We start from the raw sequence: 18,331 nt of genomic DNA on the forward strand, positions 1-18,331 counted from the left end.
CTCCAAGCTCAGACAGCTTTAACTGAGCCTACCTTCTGTTTTTATAGAATCCATCCATGTGGCAAGGCACAGGGGTGCCACAGATGCCTTCCCACACCCCACCCACCTATCCAAAATAAGAACAAGCGATTCTTCAAACAGAAAACACTGGGGCTTGAGGGGCTAAGAAACTGGGAGTGTGAGCCTGTTCCTGTCCACTACCCAGAGCAGCCACTTGATGGCAATCTTAACCTATTCCCTTGGAATTCTTCCACACAGGGAGACCCCAGAAGGAAAGCAGCACCAAATGTGGGCTGAACAATATAGACTGGACTGGAAAGGGCATTTGTGATTGCCATTGCTGCAGTGGGGTACAAGAAGTTGGAAAAGCAGATTGATGAAGACTAAGTACGTTGCCCTCTCTCTCCAGTCCTTCCCCCCTGGAAGGTTTCTTGGGGGCCTAGTGAAGATGACTACCAATTGCAGATTCTTCACACAACACAACCTCCTCAAGCTGCCATGATGCACTCACAACAAATAAAGGTCCAGGTTTACAGATGGTAAGAGAACAATAAATCAACTGCACACTCTTACTCTTTTTCTTTTGAAAGGTGAGGGGGCGGGAAAAAACAGGATTTTGAATTCAAGGTATCCCACTACTTGACTTGCTTTCTCTTGGGTGGCAGTCTATCACTTGAGCCATGGCTCTAGCCCTGCTCCTTGTTGGTGACTGGAATCTCAAAGTTCTCTGACTGGCTTCAAACTTCTATCCTCCTGATGTCTGTCACCTGAGTAGCTAGGATTACAACTGGGAGCCACTGTACCCAACCTCCACATACTTCTGCTCTTTTCCCCTGAAAAGGGGGAGGCAGCCCATCCCAAAGGAAAGCAAAGATGAGAATAAGTCAATTCTTTGACAGAAAGTAACACCCCTGTTGTTGAATAAAGCACCTCAACACTTCCCTTCTTAAACTGTCAAAGAAGAAAACTTAAACCTACAAACATCTTTCTAGGGAAAAAGGAACTCTAGTGGAAACACACTGTGAATAACACTCAGTAGAGACTTGAATTCTGAGTGGCAGGCAGATGAACTGAAGGGCTGTGCAGCATGGGGGGTAGGGGGGGAGAAGGCTACTGTACTGTAACAGCCCATTGTCTTAACATGGGATAATGGCAGGATCTCCTATAGGCTTCAATGCACCCCCCACCCCCAGGGCCCACCCCCACCTTCCAGTGCAAAGACTTCCTTATTCTCAGCTTCTTGATTTATAAGAAGGGTTCAGGCGGAGAGTAGAGTATGTGTGTGCCAATATTTTCCTTAGGGATTCAGAAAGTGCCAGCTGAGAGCCTTCCAGCACACCCCATAAACTCTGGAAAACTTTCCAACTGAGCAATGGATGGGTCCTTTTCAAATAACGCAAGGCAAAGTGGTCTGAAATGAATGAAGAACAGACAAGGTATACTGCAGATGAATCTCCCTTACCTGGTCTTATACATTCCCTATGACTATGTCTACTAGTGTGGTGCCTGTCCGAATCACATCTAGAGAGGAATAGTTCAACTTGTAGATTTATTGGGGGGAGAGGGGAGAGGCCTGCAGCATGCAGGGCTTGGGATAAAACACCCCTCATCTCTACCTAGAGTCACTATAGGAAGAAGGAACTTTTTTAACACATGTGTTCATAGGTAGAGGTCCAAACAGCAGAAACAAGGAAGGAGAATGTTTGGAATAATTTGTATACTGCTTTTGTTATTTCTAAGTAGAGACCATAAAGCTCCTCTACAGAACCAAGTCAGCAATTCTATCCAAAATGTGAATGGCACAAGAATAGTTTGAAACAGCTTGAAGAAGTGTGGAATCACAAGAAACTGAGGCCTGAGCAGCCGCTCTCTTAAGGATATGGATAGAACCACACAGTATCAGCCTTGCTGATTTATTCCCAAGGCTAGGCTAACATGGGTGACGGTCCTGACAGGCAGGTGTTGGGTTATAAAAAAGAGCTCCTTTCTCTCTCTCCATCTGTGCCCCCACTCACCCTGCCCCAAGCATCCTCAAGTGAGAAATCTGTGTACTACTGTGACGTTTGGAGAAGATATAATTAAGAGGCTAACTCTGAGATTTTACATAATCATCTGCAAAGGAAAACAAGAGGATACATAAGATTTGGCAGCAGATGAGATTAGAAATAAATGTTAAATTAAGGGATTTATGGTCTGTGGGATCACTTCCCAAAAGCATGCCTTCAAGCTTTAAAAACATATCATATAGGACCTTAAACATTTAATGTGGCTCAAATAATAACAAGGTTTTTTCCAAAAGCTAAATAAAGGTTCTCTGAATATGAAGGAGAATGGGATCTCAGAAAATTTGCAAGCACAGCAAAACTGCATGAGTCCATTGTGGTAAATCTGATAGTAATTAAAGCTCCATCAATACACACATCAGAGAGTTCAAAGCATGAAATGGGTCAGACTTAAAAAACACATGAGGCCTTTTTCTGGTGGGTGGCATTATCATTTTACAAGAATGAACACCGATAAGCAAATCCTATTCAAGCGCAAATCACCTCTGGCTGAATGCAGGCCTATCTGGTGAGCCCACAGGGGCTTTGCCCTTTCAGTCAGTATACGTTGAGGGTTGAGGAGTTAAAGTGGAGGGAAAGCACTGACATACTACGTAGTATTCTCACTACATGTGAATCACTGAACAATAGCACCATGTCCTCAACCTCAAAAGTCCTCAATTTATCTCACCATTTTCCCTTAAATAATCTCTGAGTACCAAAAGTTCTTCTAGGACCATCACTGACCAATACCTCTCAAACCCTGGCTGGGGATGGGGGGTGAGGAGGTGGGGGTGAGGAGAGCGGGGAGACAACACTGGGTCAGGGATGACAACATGGGTCATTTTAGAACACAGAGCCCCAGAAAGGGTCCTCACTGCCTTCCACACTGGCTCCTTTTCTGTGTCAATCTGTTTTCTTCCTTTTAACTGAAGGATTTAGGTTAAACCACTCATAACAGCAGGCACTCAGCAAATCAATGTCGAAATAAATGTCCAAATTTAATTCCACCCAACTAAGAGGAACAACAACTCAGTAGCCAAATAGCTTGTTTTTTTTATTTTAATGTTCTAAGGTCATATAAGCATAAAAGAAAACACATAATGCAGATTAATACGGAAATTGATTTAATCTACAATTGAAATAAAAGCTATTTGTCATAGATTAAATGCTTTGTTTTCAGAAGGACCTGTACAGGTCGAAAATGAAAAGTGAGATGATATGGGTAAAGAGGAAGAGACAGCTTTCTTGTCATCACATGAGGAACACCCCAGAAGAAAGAAGTCAAGAGGAACTGAAATGGCAAGACACCTTAGCCTGGATCTCAAATGAGCAAGTTGTTGTGTAAGCTACCCACTCTATAATGCTTTGTTATGACAGCCCAAGCTGATGTGTGTGTATATGTGTCCTGTTCTAGAATTCCTAATAAATAAACTTGAGTTGAGTATTCCTAATATTCACAGACCATCCACAGTGCTAACATACTACAAGAGAAAGGTAACAGTGAAGAGGATCTAAAAGTAAAACAGCTGCAATGCTCATCTGCTCTGAACGTGAATAGCAGTTTCACACTACAACTATGATACCAGCTAAAGACATGATCAGTCCCCCAGAATGCCACCATCTTCCTCCATTCATAGAGTTATTATCCAAATGCCATCAGGAGGCCCACAAAGGCTATGAATGACCCCTTTAGACTTGTAGCCCACCACTTAGGGCATACAAATATATCATAAAATCTCCTACAAAGATAAACCAAAACATTGACAACCCCTAAAACAAGTACACCTTTCAAGAAGTCAAGTAAACTAGGTGGGGTACAAGGAAACTTCCTGGGGTAACAGAGAAATACTGTATCTCAACTAATTAACTGTGCTGGAGTACACTTGTGTCAAAACCTAAGTTATATACGAGATATGTGACTTGACCTCCACTTTCACATGTATGATATAATATGAGCCAGAATTAAGACTTGGGAGTTCAAATCTTGATTTGACCATCTCTTGGCATGGCATAAGTTACATCACCCACTAATCTAGAAAAATGGAAAAATATCAGCTATGAAAAATTAGGCTTGCCGGGCGCTGGTGGCTCACGCCTATAATCCTAGCTACTCAGGAGGCTGAGATCTGAGGATCGCGGTTCAAAGCCAGCCCGGGCAGGAGAAACCGTGAGACTCCTATCTCCAATAAACCACCAGAAAACCGGAAGTGGCGCTGTAGCTCAAGTGGTAGAGCGCTCGCCTTGAGCTGAAGAGCTGAGGGACAGTGCCCAGGCCCAGAGTTCAAGCCCCATGACCGACCAAAAAAAAAAAAAAAAAAAGAAAAATTAGGCTTTTCATTTCTTAAAAGCCCAAGTTTAACTTAAACCACCACCAATGCCCTTGGTGTTCCTCTGCAGACATCCAAAGGGACACAATGACAACCCAGTTCTGAGAATGCAAAACCCATTGCTGTAGTGTCTGTCTATAGGTAAATCTAAGCAAACTGAAACCTGGAGTCTCCAGGTCTCCATGGCAGACCCCCATGAACAGAGAGCAGCCTATCTGCAGCAGGACCAAAAGGAGTGCTGGCAGGTGGGACAAGGCGGTGACAGGCAAGCTCTCTGAAGGTTCACGCACCAAAACAACATAGCTTTGGACAACACTCTGCACTAGGGTTAGAGTGATGTTTGACACAAATGAACATTTTTCACTCCAAAGAACTTACAATCTACTACTGTAGGGAGGAACAACACATTCTAATTAATGTCAGGTGGTGAGAAACATACAGAAAGGTATCATAGGAACAAAAGTATGATTCAAGGAAGAACCTTCCAGTTAAGAGAACACCAGAACCAGAACGTAAAATGCAGAGCTGAAGTCCTACAGGTATCAGAGACAATGATCATCAGCAAGAGCAAAAGTGAGAGTGGCGGGTGTTCCTGGAGTAACAGCAAAGTAGAATTAGTGGGACAAAGTGAGAGAGAAGATGAGACTAGACACCGGGGGCCACATTCAATAGCAAGGTACAAACATCTAGCTTTCATATTGAGAGAAATACAGAAACAGCTCAGAGGCATAGAGGCCTGGCGGGACTTGACTTGCTGGTGATATACAGGGAAACAGAGGCAGCTGCTGTCAGAGTATGAAGAGCTGCAATACTTAGAGGTCATGGTACCTAGAACCATGGTGGTGATAGTGTACACTCAAGCTCTCCGGGCATTGTGAGTCTCAAATAAAGAGAGGAATGGGGGCTGGGGATGGAGAAAGTCCCAGCAAGTGAAAGAAAGAACTATTTATTAGCAAAGGGAGAGACAGGCAGTGAGTCAGTGAAGAAATTGGCTTTGAGATATCTTAAGTTTAGGAGGCCAGTGGGGAAATCCAACTGTAGAGAAGTCAGTCAAGTCTGGAGTTCAGTACATGTTAAACCATGTCAAAAGCATCAGAGTGAACAACTAAAATCCACAGTGATGAACAGTTACCATTAGGGGTGGGAGTGGAGAGGGAAAAGAGGTATGAAGGTCATTATTGAATTTGTTAGGCAATTTTCTAAAAAGAGTGGAGGAAGACCAAGCATAGTGATGCTTGCCTGTAATCCCAACATTCCAGATGCTGAGATAGAAGACTAAGAATGAGGCTACGCTGGGCTACATACATGGCAAGACTATGCCTAAAAACAACACAGCAGAGGGAGGGCTAGAAATTTTAATACGAATATAAATAGTACGTGGAAACATATCATCTAGACATTTTCTTCCAAGGCATTTTGCTACAAAAACAGTGATGAAGTAGCATAAGACACAGGGTCAAGAGAAGGTTTATTTTCTTCTGGGAGAAATAACACATTTTGTATAATGGTGGGAATACTCTAAGAAAAAACAGTAAATGATGAAGGAAGGAGAGATCCTTTCTAGAGTGGTGCCTTCAGGGAGGGGGAACAAGGAGAATGGTTTGGTGCTCAAAGAGGCAAGTTGCCTAGAGATAGGAAGGCCCTTATAAGGAGGAACTTGAACTATAAACAAACCTCCAGACTCTAGTGGATTCTTATCTTCTTGGCCCACAATGTACACTGCAGCTAGGAATTTAAAAGCTTTGGTAAAAACAAGCAGGGACAGGCCTAACTAAAGCTGAGCATGCGCACACACACGCACACACACACACGCACACACACACACACGCACACACACACACACACACACACACACACACACACACACACACACACACACACACCTCATACATGTGGTTCCTCTCTCAGGTGGCACTACCTGTGTAGCATGCCCCACTAAACAGTCCAAGCTGTCAGAATGATGATGTAATCAGAGAGAAAGAGATCCAGGCTGACAGAAGTAACAATGAAGACTAGCTGAGAGAACCAGGCCAGTGAGTGTCAGGCACAAAGTGACCCAAAAGAAGAACATATTAACCTCCACAGGCACCTCCATCCTTAACACTCCATGAAATACATGCCCACAGCTGTGCCTACTGGGAAGCTCGGCGCCTCACTGTTATTTAAATTGGATTTCTGGTTCCAATCAGTCTTCAGCATGATCCATTCCTTCCAGTTAAGCTTCTCATCAAGGCTCAAAAATTCCTCATCTGTAAAAAGATGAGTTTGACCTATATGCCTCTGAAAAGACCCTTCCTGTTTCTAGCAATTCTTAATTTTGCACATCACTCCCTTGGTGCCAAATACATGACCAAGCCACAAAAACCAACCACCACAGACAGCCATCTGTCCCAGTGGATCTGACATCAACTCTCCAGTGCAGTATGTTTCCTTGCCTCTACCCTTCACCAACATCATCTTTGTCCAATCTGGATCTCTGCTCAGAAAATTCCCCCGTCTTTCAAGGCTTTCCCTGGTACTTCACATATGAGCCTTTGACATCAGCTGCCTTTCTGTTGATCTGTTCACACCAGACCAGACATGTATACCTCTGTTGATTTCTAAAGTGACTATTTCAATCTATAGTACATTTTGTACTTCACCTATTTTTAGTCACACATTTTTTCCTCATGTTAAAATATGAATCTCTGGAAGCAAAAACTGTCTCATTATTATAATCATTGGTAGCGTGTTTGCTCTGTATCTTAGATAGGACAGATGAAATAAATAAAGTAAGAGATGCTCTGAAATAAGCAACTTGAACCTGACACTGGTGACACATGACTGTAATCTTAGCTACTTGTGAGGCTGAGATGTGAGAACTGAGATTCAAAGCCAGCCCAGACAGAAAAGCCCATGACTGTGATCTCCAATTAACCAGCAAAAAGCCAGAAGCAGATGTGTGGCTTAATGGTGGAGTGCCAGCCTTGAATAAAAAGGACAAAGGAGACTACAAGGCTCTGAGGTCAAGCCCCAGTACCAAAATAAAAAATAATCATAAAATAAGCAACTTGACCTTACAACACCGGCTATCAACTAAATCCTCCAAAGTGACTAAATAGAGATTCTATATAGAAATGGCTTGTCTATGTAACAAGTCACAAACAGACTGAATAATAAAACACAATCTAGAGAAAGAGATGAAGCTTTGTCAAAAATGCCTCTGTTCAGGATAGATGTAGCTTCATTTTTAAACAAAAAATGCAAATTCAGTTGTCTTCAACGAATTGCATTTGCCCTTCTTGCCCCCCTGCCTTTCTTCCACCCAGAGTTGTGTCTCGCACATCAACGGCACACAACAGAAGGAAAGAAAGGTGTCAGGAAAAGAGGGCTTCAGAGAACGCAACTGTGTGCCCAAGCTGCAGCTGCTGCCAGTTGGTGGTCCCTATGGGACGAGCCCTGGCACACATGAGCTCAGTGTAGGCCATGTAGGGAGGCACAGAGCTGACTCATTGCTTTCTTCAGGAGGAATGTCTTTCCTATTTAAAGAAAAAAAAGAGAAGAAAAGATGGACTTTGGACTCAAAGGAAATAGACCCTTGCCTAGCAAGTTCAAAGCTCTGAGTTCAAATCCATACGTGTGGGAGGGGACAGGTACAGAACAATACATACAGGGGGACCAAGGGTCAGCAAACAAACAGAAGGAAAAGGTGAGTCCCTGTCTAAGTCCAGGTAAGCATGCACCCTCATGAGCAGGCAACGCACATCAATTATGGCTCCATGGAAAAACAGCTATTGGCCAAGCAAAACGCCATGGCTTTTTTTTTTTTTTGGGGGGGGGTGTTAGTCGTGGGGCTTGAACCCAGGTGAATGCTCTACCACTTGAGCCACAGAGCCACTTCTGTTATTCTGGTGGCTAATTCCAGCTAAGAGTCTCATGGACTTTCCAGCCCAGGCTGGCTTTGAACCATGATCCTCAGATCTCAGCCTTCTGAGTCGCTATAATTACAGGCGTGAGTCATCAGCACCTGGCTACACCATAGTTTGTTTGTTTGTTTGTTTTGGGGGGGGGGGTTAAGGGGGTCAGTCATGGTGCTTGAACTCTGGGCCTGGGTGCTATCCCTCAGCTCAAGGCTAGCACTCTACCACTTGAGCCACTGAACCACTTCCAGTTTTCTGGTGGTTTATTGGAGATAAGAGTTTTTACCGACATGCCGGGGCTAGCTTTGAACCATGATCCTCAGCTCTCAGCCTCCTGCGTAGCTAGGATTACAGGCGTGAGCCACTGGCGCCTGGCACCATGGCTTTTATATTTGGCTCACAAGTATTGAAGAAGCTGGGCCCAAGTTTCATTCTGTGAACACTAGGAATCTTTGAGCAAGATGAATAGATTTGAACAGGAATTTTAAATTTGCTTCCTTGGGAGCAGGTAGTTGGGGGTATTGAGGAATGCCTTGTATCTGTTTTTCTAACATGGGTCATTGGCAGTAGATTAGCCCCCTCCTGTGACATCCAGCTTGCTGATGGTCAAGAGTATCCAACATATAAATCTCTAGGTGAAGAAGGAAATAACTCATCTGTGTGTCTTGGACAAAAAAAAGGAGAGTAATGAATCAGAAATGTAATCTTGTATTCACTCTATCAATTCAATAAAAATAATTCAAAATAAATAATAAAGCCCATCTAGGCCCAGAGTTCAAGCCCCATGACCGACCAAAAAGAAAAAAAAGAAAAAAAGAAAAAATATTGGGCTGGGAAAGTGGCTCAGTGGTAGAGTGCTTGCCTTGCATGCAAGAAGCCCTGAGTTCGATTCCTCATAAGCAGAAAAGGCCCAAAGTGGCACTGTGGCTCAAGTGGTAGAGTGCAAGCCTTGAGCTGAAGAGCTGAGGGACAGCGCCCAGGCCGAGTTCAGGCCCCATGACCAACAAAAATAAATAAATAAATAAATAAAATAAAAATAAAAATAATAAGGCCTGGAAACATGTTCATTTCAGTGTTTACTTAGCATTCCCTACCTGAGGTTTTTCTCAATGAACAATGTCACTTACTGCCTTCAAAAGGAAACTGCTTCTTTAAAAAATCCCTCCTACAAAGTCTTGCTTTCAGAATCCCATCTTTATAGGAAGTTCCAAAATTTGTTTCTATTTATCTAAGTGGTGGTTACACACTTGGAAGCTCTAATTCAAAAACCTGGCTTTATATCCTGGTTCTGTTAATTCTTAGCTAAATAGGCAAACTCTGCTATTCTAATCTTAGTTTACTGTTTCTGCATCTAGAAAAGTCTGTTCTGATGATTTTTAGAGTATACACAGGTAAAATATTAGAACAGTAAATGGCAAATACGAATAACAGATTGGCTGCCCATTCCTGTCTGGACTAAGATTTCAGGGGGCTGGGGGATTCCTTTAAATCCAAAGGAAAGGACTTTCTCTTGAATGTATTCAACACTGATTCACTGGCCAAAGGGTTTACTGATTTGAGATGACATTTACAGGAAGCAAATGAAATTCAAATACAGCTAATAGCTCCCCTTTCTTACTGTGTAATTATGTGTACTTATTATTTGTGTAGCATGTTATTATTTAAATGTCCCTAATTTCAGCCCCAGTAGGCCAAGGGCCCTCAAAGAGTGGCCAAGGTGTCAGCCTCTGCCAGTCCTTTCCAAAGCTTTTGTCACTTTATTATAGACATGAAAAGTGGCATTATCTGCAGCAAGAAGTAGACAGAAAGCTCACAATCTATGAATCGTAGTACTAGTTCTCCTCTACACCTAGCTACAGCCAACAAGCAGTAATGATAGGTCCAAATCGAACACGTGCAATCAGTGAGACTGTTCAAGAATTGTATTTTCTACCTCTCTGGTAAGGCAAAAGAATTCAGTCCCTGTTACTTCAAAAGCACAAAAGCAAGATGGATGGCAGACATGGATTTCATGACATAAAAAGAAGGTCCTTCTATCTTCTGTCTGCTTGTGTTATTCCAATTCTACCAGACCTGCAGAAATGGGCAGGCTGAGTTCAACCACTCAGATACAAGCTATGCTGTTAGTTTGCTATTAACAAGCACTAGACACCGAGACCCCTTCACATAAGTGATAAGGGCAAAGGGCTGCTCGCTCATCATGCCAGCATGCCAGTAATTTAGCAAAAGTGATGTCAATTTGTTTTTAAATTAGATAAAAATTATGTCAAGTCCATTCTATTGTTGATGTAAAATATTATGGTTTTTTTTTAATGAATTTCCCCAGGAGACTCTAGCCAATCCAACCCAGAAAACCTTTGTTAACAAATTGTGGAGGAAAAAAAATATATAAAGCACCTTGTTTCCAACATTATAGTCGCAAAGATTTGGTGTAATTCCACACATTCTATGTTGCAAATTACAAACTAGATACAGAGATATGTAAGTTGAGAAATAGTTCTGATTCTACTATTATAAAATAAATAGCTATCTGGCTTTAGCAAAGTCAGTAGCATACATAACATTCACAAGACAATTCTATACACTAACAGATAAAAATGTCAGGACTCTCAGAGCATGCCATGGCCTAAGATCCCCAAGCTAAAAAGCACAGGCCTAAAAAGCCTCCTGTCACCACCTTATCTCTAGGTTCCTATTACCGTGCTGGCCTATTCTGCTCCATACATACGCTTTATCACCAAATTAACTTTATTACCAAATAATGTTGGCATATGTGCAAGTGCATGCACACGCGCGCACACACGTGCACACACACACACACACACACACACACACACACACACACACACACACACACACACACTATGCACAAATGGAGTTAGGCACTGGTAACTCACATCTGTAATCCTAGCTACTCAAGAGGCTGAGATCTGAGGATTGCCATTCAAAGCCAACCCAGGGCCAGAAAGTCCCAGCAGAGACTCCTTATCTCCAATTAACCACCAGAAAAAGAGTGTAACTGTGGCTCAAAGTGGTTGAGGGCTAGACTTGAGCTCAGGGATGGCACCCAGGTCCTGAGTTCGAGCCCCATGACTGACCAAAACGGGGAGAAAAAATGGCAAATGGAATCATTTCAACTTTCAGAGGAAAACAACACTTCACATAGGTTGCTTTTAAAGTTTACATGAAAAACCTAACCTGAAAAATGTCATCAGTCATCCTGCTTCCCCCTCCCCTCTTCCACCTCAGACATGAAGGATAATATTTTCTCCTGGGACAGGCAGGCCTACTAAGCATTCATCCAAGCCCAAAGTAAATGTGATCTGATCTGTGTATCTAAGTGTATCCACAGAGAGCACAGCTTGCCATTACAATTCAGCCCATTGCCACCTCAGCTGCATCAAAAACCCTTACATGCTCCCTACTCCTTCAGATATTGAGGTGCCTGCCCACGGAAACATTCCACAGATCTGGGGGATAAGTGCATCCTCTGACCAAGAGGTGTTATTCCTGCTTTCCAGTTGTTAATTCTGAGTGCTTCCTGGTAACCCTCCCAAACAAGAATGCACACTTTGTTTTACTATGGTAGTTGCCTTCAAGGTTCTTAAGTTCTAAGGCAAGTTCAAGATTCTTAAGTTGTAAAACAAGGAGATGCTTTTACTCAAAACTGCCAGAGAAACCTGATATGTAAAGTAACCAAAAGGTGGCCCTGGAAAGCTGCCTAAACAAACATCTACACCAACCAGAAAAATGGCGTGTGCCCAGCAATTCCAAAACCCAAAACCCAAGCCTCTGTGTCAGCAGTTTAAAGACAAGAATATCTATCAGGGTAAAAAACAAAATATCCCCAGCTAACCTTTCACTATGAAAGGGAACCAAGAATAAAGTCTTTAATCCCAAATCCCAGTGAAGATATGTTTCACAACCATGATCAGAGTTTCTTCTACAATACCACATTGTCTGTGGTGTCAGATCTAAATCCAGATGACACCAGCATAGGTTGTTTCTTATGATTCACTTTAGTCTGTATTCACTTACCCAAATCCTACCACTACTAAACCCTATTATGTCATCCTAAAACCTGGTGCTTCCCAGTTAGGAAAGACTGCATTGCATTATTCTTTGTCAGAGATTCAAAGAAGTACTAAGATATCGCCCCTTCTGGAGAGCAGGAACAAGACTGTTCTTCAAAAATTATTCCTACTAAGGAACCCAATCACCTCATTTTCATTCCATCTCCAGCCTCAGACAAAATAATGTGAGCTATGAAGCTGTTACAACAAACTGCCATGTCAAATGTTCTCTCCATAAATACATAGCTACAACATGACAAGCAAGCACTAGATGGGTTACCATTCTGCAGAAGACCTATATAAAAAGAGCTCCTTGGGGCTGGGAAGGTGGCTCAGTGGTAGAGTGCTTGCCTTGCATGCATGAGGCGCTGGGTTTGATTCCTCAACACCACATAAGCAGAAAAAGCAAGAAGTGGTGCTGTGGCTCAAGTGGTAGAGCTCTAGCCTTGAGCTGAAGGACGGTGCCCAGGCCCAGAGATCAGGCCCCACGACTGACACACACACACACACACACACACACACACACACACACACACACACACACACACACACACACACACACACACACACACACACACACACACACACACACACACACACACACACACACACACACACACACACACACACACACACACACACACACACACACACACACACACACACACACCCTCCTTTAGGAAACAGAATGAGTCCAAGGTGTATATTTATAAAAATGCATTCTATAACTTTCCAAATGGGTCTTACCCATACAGTTTTTACTGACTCAGATGAGTGAAAGGGGAAGACAAAGGAGGCGACAACACAGAACAAAGATGTCAGAGCTACAACCTTCATGGCTGACTTTCAAAGCCAAGTCATACATAAAGAAGAAAACCTAGGGGCAGGATCTTTTAAGTCACAAAATAGTTACAGAACAGTCTTAAGAGAGGGAGACACACTGGGTGAACACGGAGTTCAGAGATGGCCTTAGAAAGTCCTGCCTGGATGCTATGGAAGCAGGTAGGTAACAGGTGAGTACTACTTCCACAAGAGACTGGAGGGCAACTCAGTTTACAATGAAAGCAGGTGGAGGGCTGGGAAGGTGGCTCAGTGGTAGAGCGCTTGCCTTGCATGCATGAGGCCCTGGGTTCGATTCCTCAGCACCACATAAGCAAAAAGAAAAAAGCCGGAAGTGGCGCTGTGGCTCAAATGGTAGAGTGCTAGCCTTGAGCTGAAGAGCTGAGGGACAGCGCCCAGGCCCAGAGTTCAGGCCCACGACTGGACCCAAAAAAAAAGAAAGAAAGAAAGAAAGAAAGAAAGAAAGGAAGGAAGGAAGGAAGGAAGGAAGGAAGGAAGGAAGGAAGAAAGCAGGTGGAAAGATACTGAAAGCCTGTTTATTTTGCACCCTAACAAAAATCAAGGACCCAGTATTTATAATGACTCTCCCAAAATCTGAGCTGAGCTTCCAAGACAAGAACAGGGTCTCCTGTTCCTCACTCTCCTTGCCTTCTCCTTGCCTCTGAAAGGCTGGAGAATATCACAGCAATTGCTTTCTCAGAAGGACAATACAACCAATTATTAGTCTTTAAATTCTTTTGAGAGAGTTTCTCCTAAAATCATTCAATCCCAGATAAAAAGGAGCATGGTAATAAACTCAGGAGCCAATTCCCTTCTAAGCTTCCAAGATCCTTTTGAGGACTACTTGTGTGTTGGGTCTTCCTCCATCCCACGAAAGATGGACGGGGTCCGAGGAAAGGTAAGTGCGGCGCTCGCCCGTTCCCCAGCCTCCCTCAGCCCGGGAGACAATCAGACACATCGGGGAGCCAAATCCAGCAGGTAGAAAACTCATTTATTAACAGAGAGCAGCCCTTTTTAAAGCCAAAAAGGGCAGGTGGCATGGCAAGGGAGGAAGAAGAACCAATCACTGTCAAGGTCACACCCTATCATACACCTAAGCCTTCACGGGCTGGTTAGGCACTGATTGTAAGGCAAATTGGGCTCTGCCCACTTACTCTCTCCCAGCGCCATCTTTGCTGCCCATGTGCTCTACAGTAAATTGGGCTGTGCCCACTCAACCCCCTCTCAGTGCCATCTTTGCTGCCCATGTGCTCTACAGTAAATTGGGCTCTGCCCACTCAACTCCCTCTCAGCGCCATCTTTGATGCCCATGTGCTCTGCACTTGTGAAGAGGGCACTTCCAGAGGCACTGCCCACTGTGTGGCCCACTAGCAACCTGTGCAGACCCACCAACAAGGAAGCCAACAGGTACTGGCAAGGCAGCTGGCAGAGGAAGAGGCAGAGAAGAGGAAGGGCAGATTTACACATTTCCTTAAACAAACAAAGACTAGAAGTAAAGCCTCCACACGTCATCAAGGTCATCAAAGGTACACATACTTGAGTAGAAAGACAGATCCTAGGGGGAAAAAAACTGTAACTGGCCTTGCATTCAGCCAACCAACTAGGAAACAGACCTTAACCATACTATTTCATAGGTCATAGTAAAGGAATATAAGAACAAATGTACAGACACAGTAGGATGCCCTTCCTGCTGCTATTAGATCCCTAGCTTAAGAAGCCCAAGCTGCCAGAACACATCCAATTCAAAAACAAGGCTGTGCACAGAGGTTTACATCCAACTCTAACTAGAGTCAACTCACCATTCACTGTTTTTAGGCTCCCAGCAATGCCTTCCCCGTGCTGCCTCTTCTGGGCATTCTTGAACTCCTTCAGAGACAAATAAAGGACTTTACGTACCACCCTTTCTTCTGACCATGGAATCCCATCACTGTCATCCTGGAGAAATATAACAAAGAAAAAGAGGAAGAAGCATTACTAAAGAGCAGGCAAACAAGTCTTCAGACTCACAACATACTTTTTAAAATATGAATTCCAAACAAGTGTTCAGTGAATGCTGGTATAAAACCCAGTGCCGGAGATTTAAATTATACCATGCCAGTGAGTCTATTTCCCTTTTGGATAGACCTGAAGGTAATCCTCAAACAGAAAAGAACCTATCACTTCACTTTCTTATGTACTCTGCCATATCCAAACACAGTCATTAACTAGTAATACTTTATTCCTGGCAAAGATCAGAAAAGGGAGTTCTCATACTCACAACCAGAGGTGTAATGAACCATCTCCCTGGAGTTTTATAAGGTGACTGATACATGACTGTACACATTATCACAAATAGGTGTAGCACTGTTTGGGCAATTTTACTGTCTACACTGTTTGGGCAATTTTACTGTCTATGTTGGGAGAAGATACTCTAAAATATAGGTGATAGCCTCAGGGACTACAACTCAGTAAGAAATGGAATTCCAACTGCACTGGCCTTTTAGACAAATAAATCACACATCAAGAAGAGAAGGGAACAGTGAAAAGATAGCAGTAGATCCCAGCAAGTACAAGCAAGGAGATGATTTTAAAAATGATGGTGACACAGGGCTAGAGATGTGACTCAAAGGCAGAGTTCTTGTCTAGCATATGTGATGCCCTAGATTCAATACCTGGAAATAATAAGCATTAATAACAGGTCTTGAGTGCATGGTTACAAGCATGCCTCTGTTATGTGGAGATTCAGTTCCAATGCAAGATCATGATAGGAGACTTCATAAAATGAAAGCCAGATGGGTGAAGCGTAGGAAACCAAAGAACAAGCAAGCAACCAGACTACAGACTATTCCAGTAGTGAAGATGTTCAAAAGAAAGAAAATTGAAAAAGCACCATGTGGTGGGGGGTGAGGGTTGAGGGAGGGAGAGAAAGAAAGGGAAAAAAGGAAGGAGACAGGAAGGAAGGATACCTCATACATTTTGTTCTAGTAAAAATCTCAGCTGGGTGCAGGTGGCTCAGGCCAGTAATCCTAGCTACTACAGAGGCTGAGAATGGTGGTTCAAAGCTAGCCTAGGCCAAAAAAGGTCTTATCATCAATTACCAAAAAGCTGGGAGTGGAGCTATGGCTCAGTGGTAAAGTACTAGCCTTCAGTAAAACAGCTTAGCAATGGCAGGCCCAGAGCTCAAGTCCCAAGACCAGCACCAAAAAGCAAGAACAAAACAAACAAAAGTAATCTGGAAAGATGGCAGACAGAAGGGAGCATGAAGCTCCACTTACTGACCAAAAAGTGTGTGTGCGCATGTGAACAACAACCCTAGTGTTTTAGAACAGGGTTGGTGGTACATGCCTAAAGCACTGAAAAAGCCAAAGCTGAAGGATGAGCATTTATAAAGTCAGCCTTGGCTAGGATATTAAAAAGTTCCAGTCTAGTCAGGGCAACAAAGTAAGATCTTGTCTCAATTTTAAAAATAAACCTAAAAAGTCTGGGAAGATAGAAATGGCAAGCTGTGGTTAGTAAACTGAGAGAACTGGTAAGAAATACCTTTCTTAAGGAACCAATAAGGAAAAGAAAATCATTTTTGGCAATGTTTCCCTTGGCTAAAGATATTCAGGGCCTTTAACCTGATGTCTCCACAATCTGGTAATACAAAAATCACATTACTACTTCAAGACACAGGCATTTCATAACAGAGCTCAATTTAAAGATGGAAATACTGGAGCTTCTCAGTTACCTTGGGGTGAACCTTAAAAGAATAAGGAAAATATTAGTATCCTCAGTAAAAAGCAGGATTTGAGAGATTACACGTTCCTCTGCTTCAGCTGATGGCAAGATAGTTCAGGGAGAGAACTGTCACCCACAGGAAGTCTGCAGGTGATATACTGGGTTGTAAAAAAAGAAATGGTTTTTATTCCTGCCACCGAAGGTCACACAAAACCTCCATGGGAGTCAATCAATAAGCTAGATTATCAGAAACCCTTTCCAGCTCTTAAATTCCTAAACTCTGCATAAACACAAGGTATATCTCAGAAATCCAACCACATTGAGACTCTAAGCCCTAAGTCACTTTGGCTGCAATCTGGTTAAGCTTTAAGGATTTTTTAAAATGAGAGCAATTCTACATCTTCTATAGTAAGTGGGAAAAAGGCCAGAGGAAGGAAGGGATTTAAGATTTCCACCTTCCCCTGGCTCAGTGTCCTTCTCTCCTGTAGGCTTGCCAAGCTAAGACTTTTATTGTTGGGCAGCACAAGGTATACTGTCTTCCTGTTGACTCTTTGAAAGCCCCACGAAGTCTACATACCAAGATAGGGGTTCAGGAACAAGCTTTGAAGGCTAGGAAGCTAAGAGATTGCATCGACCTAACAAGGAGAATATGAATAATTTCTAAATTTCTACCAGGGGCAAGTCACTAGAGACCATAAACACACAATTAAAAAAACAAAAATGCATCACTCTGAACAGAATCCATTTGTGGAATTCAAATAACCAACCTGAGTAAAACACCGATGATTTGGCTACACAACATATGAAGAGCAAGACATGGCTGAATTTATTTTTACAGTAACTCCCTTGAGTTTGCAGGAAAAGTTCCCCCAGCACAATATTTGTGACTGAGTGCTAGTTAACTAGAAGCAGAGTTAATGCTTGTTAGGCCAAAATCTACCTTTTCAGCAGCAAGGGTTGATTCATAAAGACTGTCAGGCAGAATTTTCCTCACCACCTCCCAGTTCCCATGCTTCTCATTTGCATCTCTACAACGAACAATACTGTGAGATTACAAACTTATTTCCTACATGTACACAGTTTATAAATTACAGAAGTCTCAAAATAACTCTCCTGCATCCAGGACAAGCCTGTGCCTTTGCCCTGATTCAGGCTCTAGATATGAGACTTAGCCCCTACAACTTACGTCTAATTAAAACATAAACCATGCAAGACGAAAACTACCGCCAAGGAAGCGGCGCATTTAAGGTTCACTTACTGACACCAGCAGCTTCATTGCACCTATAAAGTACTTTAAATACAGGAGAAGCAAACCGTGACACAGATTATAGGGTTTCAAATTCTACACAGTAAAAATCAAGCGTGTCACACACACACACACACACACACACACACACACACACACACACACGTTCTTTTGTAATCTGGAGTGCTGGTCAAGTCTTGTC

At 42.9% G+C, this 18,331-nt stretch overlaps 1 protein-coding gene across 2 annotated transcripts in view; it reads right to left on the reverse strand.

Annotated features, from left to right (window-relative positions):
* The window catches only part of Jarid2 (jumonji and AT-rich interaction domain containing 2), a 241,423-nt gene that overhangs the window by 117,297 nt on the left and 105,795 nt on the right, over positions 1 to 18,331 (reverse strand). The window contains exon 2 of one of the 2 annotated variants that reach the window (XM_070024528.1): positions 14,984 to 15,119. In XM_070024528.1, coding sequence (XP_069880629.1) covers positions 14,984 to 15,119 — 136 coding nt within the window. Of the gene's footprint in view, positions 1 to 14,983; positions 15,120 to 18,331 lie in introns of those variants that run through there. The other variant, XM_070024531.1, reaches the window with a different exon arrangement.

This window comes from Dipodomys merriami, unplaced genomic scaffold (genome assembly GCF_024711535.1).
Source record: "Dipodomys merriami isolate MVZ:Mamm:240054 unplaced genomic scaffold, mDipMer1.0.p SCAF_16, whole genome shotgun sequence".
NCBI lineage: Eukaryota > Metazoa > Chordata > Mammalia > Rodentia > Heteromyidae > Dipodomys > Dipodomys merriami.